The 8,431-nt window shown below is 37.9% G+C and overlaps 1 protein-coding gene across 1 annotated transcript; it reads left to right on the top strand.

Moving 5' to 3' along the window:
• Nucleotides 1-5,841: 5,841 nt before the first annotated feature.
• Nucleotides 5,842-7,594, top strand: LOC122136710. The gene is made up of 2 exons (XM_042721140.1): nucleotides 5,842-6,113; nucleotides 6,636-7,594. Exon 2 carries the CDS (start codon nucleotides 6,665-6,667, stop codon nucleotides 7,592-7,594), a length of 930 nt encoding a protein of 309 aa, XP_042577074.1. The 5' UTR covers nucleotides 5,842-6,113; nucleotides 6,636-6,664.
• The last annotated feature ends 837 nt before the right edge of the window (nucleotides 7,595-8,431 follow it).

The following is an 8,431-nucleotide window of genomic DNA, read 5'->3' as shown; positions in this document are numbered from 1 at the left end:
ACCAAGCTCTTTCATAAAAAGTAGTTTTTTTTTTTTTTTTTTTTAAGGAACTTTAGGTTCTTTTGAGCCTTTCAATACTTTTTAGAATGCACATTAAAATTTATCATGTTATGACTTGGAATATGCATGTTCTCATTTAAACAAATGTTGTTTCACGTCTTATTTTCCTATACAGTAATGTACACATTTTCCTTCAAATTGACAAGTGCTGACCAGTAAATAGCACTGTTTCTTGTTTTATTACCACTAAATAACATCATGATGTGGAAGAGTTTGGAAACTTTCAAGATCCTTCTGGTGTTAACGCTTATGTCTGGTCATGTTGCGCTATGAAATTTAGAATCTGATGGTTTAGATCTTTGTACTTCCATGTGCATTCCAATCATATTTTATTATACAGGAGTACAGTACACTCATTTTTTTGTAACTAAATTTGATTGCTTTTGCCTTATATATATATACATATAATAGCTTGGTTTCTCATTTTGACCATGACTTGCACTATGGTGGGGGGAGTGCATGTAAACTTGTGCAGGGTTAGTATGCAACTAAACCTTCTGATTTTCATATTAAGGTATGAAATTAAAAATAATCCCTGTGGTTTTGATCTGAGGAATTGAAAAGCAACTATTTATGTTTCTCAATCCCATGCCAATGTTATTTATTATACATCACTTAGGTGTCGGTTCAGATCTTTAGACGTGTGTGTGTGTTTGTATTTTGCTATTTATTTTTTCAATTGTCAGTTGATGTTTTGACAGCAAATTGCTTGTTCAATTTAAATGTGAATGAAAGTATTTTCTCTATCATTAAATAAATTACAATTAATGATCAAAAGTGTTTTGTCATCTTTATTTAAAAATTTAAGGCAGTGGGGTAACATTTTATTACGATTATTGATCCAAGTAAATAAAAATCCCAGTTGACACAACATGATTTAGGTTGACTGGACTAGAAAATAATAGTCAAGTCAACTTAAATTTGTTACCTGGACTAATTCCACTCTAATAGGAAGTTGTTTCAACAAGAAATATGTTGTCAAGATAACAAAAAAAATTTAGGCAGCGGGTAACAAAGTATTTTTAGTTGACTCAACAAATTCTTTTTTACAGTGTGCTGAATACAATACACGTTACTATGCTGTCATATATAATTATATATTTTATTTATTACCATATTGTTTAAAATAAAGAAGAGTCTTTTTTACATTTATGCATTTAGCAGACGCTTTTAACCAAAGCGACTCAGTGCATTCACTCATATAGCCAGATAATACATTTTATTACATCATTGACCCATGTTTTAGAGTGAAAAAAGCAGAAAAAATAGCAGAGAAAAATTTGAGGTTGCACTTTTTAGTGTGAAATGTTTATGTATGTGTTTGCTTGTTTATATCACTCATTAAAACTCAAATTTCTATAATTACATGGGTATTACACTGATATAACAATGTAGTTTATTATTAAATTTCTTGCATCCTCATAATTCAGATCGCTTAAAAACAATATTTTATTAAAAATGGAAGCATGCAGAATTTTTTGTGTGATTTGTAGGTGTACAGTTTGTATAGTAAAAAAGCATTATGTCTACGGAGTGTAGTAATACGCCAAATGATTGTCCCCATGAGCATAACAGTTAGGGGATGATACTATACAAAATAAAATAAAATAATATAAATATAAAAAAAAAATTAAAAGTTTACTGTGATGGTAGGTTTAGGGGATGATACTGTATAAAATTAATTAATATAATTTTAATATAAATATTAAAGTTTCTAACATTAATTGATTTTTTTTTTAATTATGTCTATGTAAATTAAAAACAATAAAAAAAAACACCAAACAATTCTGATTACCCATATGCAAATACCACATAAAACATTGATATTTGTCATGTCCTGATATGTCGGAGGCCACAATAGCCCCTATCGTTGGGCCTGTTAAATATATATTTTTCCGCCTTTTACTATTTTCAACATCGCTGGTTCCTCATAATCGACCGATAACTTTTTCCAACATGACAAAACTCTTTTTTCCCACTCCTGGTAAAATGTACAATGTTTTTATATTTTTAGTGGGCGATTAAAACTATAGTAAATGTTTATTTTTATACAGTATGTTATATATAATCACTGGAGCACTGGAGAAGTTTTGACATGCCTTAACATTTGTGTGTGTGTGTGTGTGTCTTAAAATTGCTCTCTTAAATTCCTTTACTTTTTTAATATTGTTTGTTCATCAATACATACTTCTTTTTTTCCCACATCTCCCATAGAGAGAGAGAAAAAAGATGCAGTTGTTGTGGGAAAGTGTGTTCACTCTATTACACAGAGGATTTGCAGTCTGCCCACATATAATATGAAACGGGAGCCAAAAGGAAGACCCACGACTTTTAGTTGTCCCAAGCACTCTTCATATACTTGAAAAAGAGTGAATATAGAACAGGTTTATTTCATGTCAAATCAACCAGAGGTCCCCGGCTCAAATTTTTGATGTTGCTAATATATATTTTTTTCTAAAGAAAGTTAAACGTATAGTAATGAAAGCCTAAAATATTAAAAGTTATGGATCAGTATGTTACTTCTACACAGAGATTTGTAGGTCTGTTAGTAAATGCTGTTGACTTTAGTGGGAAACAGCTCTTTTGAAGTTTTTTTCTCCAAAGTTTGCATGCCTGTAACTCAAAAAGTATTAAAGATATCTTAATGCCCTTTTAGATATTGGGTCTTAACAAACTTTCATTTTGGCATCTTAGTTTTTAAGGCCCCTATATGGTTCAGTTCCAGAGATATTGGAATTTCAATATGATCCAAGAGTAAATTGTTAAAATGTACACATATTCAGTGGTCAAAAACCACATGTGGGTCACTTTGCATAGATATGATATTTATTTTCTTTTAAAGAGGAATGTCTGAAGAATAAATTATGTTGAAACTAGAAATGTATCTAATTTCCTTCCGTCAAAACAACTGCATTGAACATGTGCCATAAATATTATTTTTCCAAAGTTTGCGTGGTTATAACTCAAGAAGTATAAAAAAAATTGCAATATGATTTTAGATTCTAGTTCTTAATTTTTGGAATCTTCAGTTTCAAGGCCCTAGATCATTCAGTCCAAGAGACATGGAGGTCTCAATGAGTCTCCATATTCAGATTACTGAATATTACCCATTTTCAGTGGTCACATACTCCATTTCAATCTGCTACTTACAAAACAATTACAATACAGAATCAGTGCAAACACATTTTAATGAAAGAATAGAAAACTCAACATGACATAAACATGAGTGAATAACTGCTTATCAAAACACAGTGATTAAATGCTGCTAGTTCATTCACTCAGGCCATGTCCACACGTACATGGTTATTTTTTACAAATTGAGTTTTTCCTTCTTCCGGTTTAAAAAAAATCTCCGTCCACATGAAAACGCAAACGCATGAACTGTAAAGCCATGTTGGCCAATCAGAAGCCTGAAAAACTTTCCAGTGGGCGTAGATAACAGCGCTGGCTCTGAGGTCACAAGCTAAAAACTCTACACGATAACACTGCAACCGGAGGTTTTGAAATGTTCAGTTTCAGTGGCCTGTTGCAGTGTTTGCCTGCGGACGAATGGCCAAAACACATAGAAAAAGTTGCGGTTTTGAAAATAACTGCGTTCATGTGGACAGAGCCTCAGATACATGTTTGGAAACACCTACTCATTATTATTAGGTTTTTAGAATAAAATAAAATTTTAGAATAATAGAAAAGTTAGCAAAACTATTTAATAACAGATTTGGAATAATGGAAAATATATAGAAATAGATTTGAAATAGTAATAAATCAAAACTCTTATTTGTTAGTTTCTTTAAAAGTAACAAGCCTTTGGCTATAATTTGCAGAACTGCAAACTTCACATTGTTGTTTGTAACGTAGCTATCCAACAAAGCAAACATTCAAAATAAAAAACGCAAATACCAAACACAAAGAACAATCACAACTGTCTGCAAAATTGTTAATCAAAAAAAATGCATGATAAATAAAGATACTGTCTCGAAAGAGTCGACTCTGAGCCACCTTAACGAGTCGTCATATTTTCAAATCTTCTGCCTGTTACGTCATACGTATACATATATGTCACAGGGTAACATATTACCATAATCCCCGCCCTGCCCACAAATATGAACTGTCTGACCTGTCCACAAACACTTCCGCTAGTTAGTGTGTTTACATCATGTCAGGAAGACACTGTGTTCCACAATACCACAGCAATACAATTAGAAACTTTTGTTGTGTGCTCATCATTTTACAAAGGACTTTTTCTCTAATCTCGGAGAGTTAAAACGCTTGTTCATGAAAAATAAATCCGTACCTTCTTTATTTGGATCGACAAGCCGAACCACAACCTGTAAGTATAATTTGATATGTTATGTGTACATTTTCAAGCAAGTGCTCAGTCCCTCCTGAGAATCGGAGACAAAAACATATTAATTACCCCCAATTTTCAACTCATCACAAACTTACACAAAATCATAACCAGAAACAAAATCTTTTACAATACCCCGCACAGATACCTAACCGATAATGAAGTCTCGTTGCATCACACACATAAGAAGAATCTTTGGAGATTTTCTTCCCTCAAATCTTAAACATCCACACACTACAATATTTAAAATTCATGGCGCATCACACACTACACACTATCATTAAGATTATCATGCTAAAGGGAGCGCCTCACATGATCTCACGCAGCTCATTGACATTTCAGCACCTAATGTTTACATATGTTAGCTAGCATGCTAGCAGCTTTCTACACTCAGCCGTTATGTTCAAAACTAAGGCGATTTCACCCCAGCACTTCTCTTTGCCCTTATGGCTGTGGTATGGTTTATGCCGGGAATACATTACATGATACATTATGCCAGGAATACACTGCGATGTCTGTGTGATTTTCGTGCGATTTCAGTAAGGTACCAACTCACACTGTATGAGATCACATGCGATGTAAAGCCAAAGCTCATGATATATGTGCTCACACTATAGACCCTTTAAAGTATATACCTTCTGTAAATAATCTAAGTTTACAGTGACATTACAGTAACTTTACATTACTTTACATACAGTATGTGGCAGGTAGAGATCGGTAAGTTCATCATTAGGCATTAGTTTATTCATTGGTTGGGGCCAATAGAGGAGGTTGGATTATGTGTATATAAACAACATGCGTGTGTGACTTAGATGAGCATCACTTCCTGGGATCCCATTTCGCTTCTGGTTCATGGACTGAGGGCTGCTGTGATTTTGGCTTTGTAGGACGATTGCGGCAACTGTAGTTATCTCCGTGGCTGCAGATATTGTGGCTTTGACTTATTGTTGGTGGCGGCGTGTGTCTCGCATCTGCATATGCGACCACATTCAGGTAACGTTATGCGTTTTAATGGCTGTAATGGTGTGTGGATTTGCTTGCGTTTCGTTAGTAATTCATGCTTTTATTATAGTCAATATAATGCTGTGTATGGGCGGATGATGACTGTATATGCTGAGTTATTTTCCTTGCGTATCCTGAGCTTCACCGGCTGAGTGATCAAACCGAAACTATACTTCGCATTGCATCTATGGAGTATTATCTTCACTTCTACTGACTCCCGGGTCCCTGTGCCTGTTATCTGGTAGGTCTAATTCATGGTGGGGTTTTATTACATAAATGTTTTATGGTGACTGGTTAACATGACTAGTTTTCCCCTGTGTTGTAGAGTGATAGGGGCACGCAGTGACGTCACCGCTGTCTTGTTCCCGGTTGAACATTCATGAATTTCGTGTTAATACGGTTGTGAATCCGTTGAGTGTGTGGAGTGCTTTTTTGCATTCATATGGTCCAGTTGTGTTTTGATTTAATTTGGTTAATTCTGTTATTGTGTGTTTGGCAGGCATTAAGTGTCAGCTGTGTTGCCTGCCTAAAATCTTGTGTTAATTATTTTTGTTGTGTTTGAGTGTGTGTGTGTGTGTGCTATTCTGTTTTACAGGAGCTGCAGACCTTGTATGGAGAGCAGGGCTGAAGTCTTTCTTTAGGTGGTGATGGTGTTTCCTCACAGAGTGCTGTGATTTGCCGTGTGCACTGGGGCTTTTGGATTGGTGTGAGTGTGCAGTGTACTTAGAGTAAAGGCCTGTACGGCCGGTCATGTAGCCCAGGCTGCAGCTCCTCATTGTTGTCTTTCCTGGACCTTTTGTGTAATTGTGGTCCCAGTCTCTTTTCAGTGAATGTGTTTTAAATTTCTGTTATTGAATTCAAAATAAATTGTTCTATATTTTTATACCAGTACCTCTGTCTCCATTGTCTATTTTGCCACAGAGTGGGGGACCTGTGTATAGTATCTTTAATAAATTCCTTGGGTGAGATTCCCAGGGTGGCGTAGTCAGGCATTGTTAACCCTTTGGGTCCTTAATTCGATTTAAGTTCACTTAAGGTCATACCTTCCCTCTGCCATCTGGCCACAAACTGGCGTAGTCGGCAGGGTCCTGCTTCTGTGGTTTTTCTTGTGTTGTGGAGACATTGGTATTGGTTTTGGGTTTAATGTGTGTATTTGTTTTTGTAAAGTGTATGTAGGAACAAGACAGCGGTGTATGTTCAACTGTTCTCTTCAATCTTATTTTTGTAGGTAATTTAACTGTTTGTTTACTGTTCAAGATGGAGGGAGAATTGCAGGAGCTACGGGACCTGGTGACTCAGTTGAGAGTGGAGAATGAGAGGTTGAGGCAGGAACAGCCTTCAGTAAGTTCCCTAGTGAGTAATACTACACATGGTAATGATGCGGCAGCAGCTAGGCCTATTTTGCCAGGTGCTGGTGCTGCATCAGCGGATAGGTTTGTTTTTGTCCCTAGAGACCGGAAATGTCCAAAATTTAGTGGAACGTCAGGTATAGGTATTGATGAATGGGTCGAAGAGGCACAGGCTTGTATCCGGGCCCGTTGCTTGTCTACGGCTGACCAGGCGTTCTTTTTGTTCGATCACTTGGAGGGTGAGGCTCGGGAGGAAATTAGGCATCGTCCTGATGCCGATAGAAGTAATCCAACTCTCATAGTCGAGGCCCTACGTGAATTGTATGGCTGCTCATTGTCCTATGTGGCTTTGCAAGAGGCCTTTTTCTCACGGAGGCAGCGGGAGGGGGAGACCCTTTTGGAGTTCTCCCTTGCCCTGATGGGCCTCCAGGAGAAAGTTAAGCAGCAGTCATCCTCTGCCATGCCAAATGCGGAAATATTGTTGCGTGACCAATTTGTTGAATTTGTGTTAGATCCGGCATTGCGTCGTGAACTTAAACAATTGGTGCGCCGGCAGCCATTATGCACCTTCTTGGATGTCCGGGGCGAGGCGATACGTTGGGAACGGGAAGGGACGCCTGGGGGAACGAGACCTAGGAGTCAGTCACTTCCGGTAGCATATGGGTTTCAGTGTGGGGTACAAGGGGAGCCACAGGCTGAAAGCAGTAGTTCACGGTTAGAATTTGCAGAATTGCGAGAGATGTTAAAGTTGCAGCAAGAGCAAATAGGTCAGCTTACACAAGGGCTTGCAAGCTTGTGTCAGCGATTACAGAGCTTTCAGCTTTTACTTTCACACTGAAATACAGAATCCTTGTTATTATTATAATAATTATTATTATCGCCATTATTAATATTTTATTATTAATGTTGAAAAGAGCTGAGAATAGTTTTTGTTTAGGTTTTTGTAGGGGGGTATAAATTTGCAGCATGATTGTTACATTTGTACAGATTTCCTTCAGCTTTGATGGGCTTAGTAGTGTATATTGTTATTGAAACTTGCCAGCAAGAGCAAATCTTGCCCGATCTTTCAGTCCCGAAATACCTCTCCTCGCCGTGGTCCAGTAATATGTCGGCGGTGCCAACGTGAAGGTCATTTTGCTAGGGACTGCGATGGACAGCGTGCTCCCCCTCGGTCGAGGCCTCCTTCCAGGTTTTGTGTCTACAACCCGGGAAGAACCAGTTCATTCTGTACAGCGGTCGGAAAAAAAAACTAGTACCCACCGAACTGCAGAGTCACTGTTCGGTTGGGGAGTTTGATGGCTCTATTTTAAATCCCATTACTTCCGTGCCTCAGTTAGTTTCGTCTTGCCCTCATCTCGTTGCCCTTTTTGGTGTGGCGTTTCGATCTCTTGTTTGGTGGACACTGGATCGATGGTGTCCACCATAAACCGAGAGTTGTTTCCATGAGTACAGCGAACAGTGGGGACAGGGAGGGATGCAGACATGTCACTGGTTACAGCTTAGTGCCGCTAATGGCCTTGCGATACCATACGTCGGGTATATCGAGTTGGATGTGGAGCTGTGCGGCAGGCGGGTGCCAAAGTGCGGGGTCCTGGTGGTCAGGGATCCTCCAGGTGGGCCGTGCACTAGAGTCCCGGGCGTTTAAGGGATGAATATTCTACGGCGCTGTTACCAG

This window comes from Cyprinus carpio, chromosome B3, assembly GCF_018340385.1.
Source record: "Cyprinus carpio isolate SPL01 chromosome B3, ASM1834038v1, whole genome shotgun sequence".
In the NCBI taxonomy this organism is placed as follows: domain Eukaryota; kingdom Metazoa; phylum Chordata; class Actinopteri; order Cypriniformes; family Cyprinidae; genus Cyprinus; species Cyprinus carpio.
Note: the sequence above shows the minus strand (reverse complement) of the source record. Positions and strands in the feature narration are given on the sequence as shown.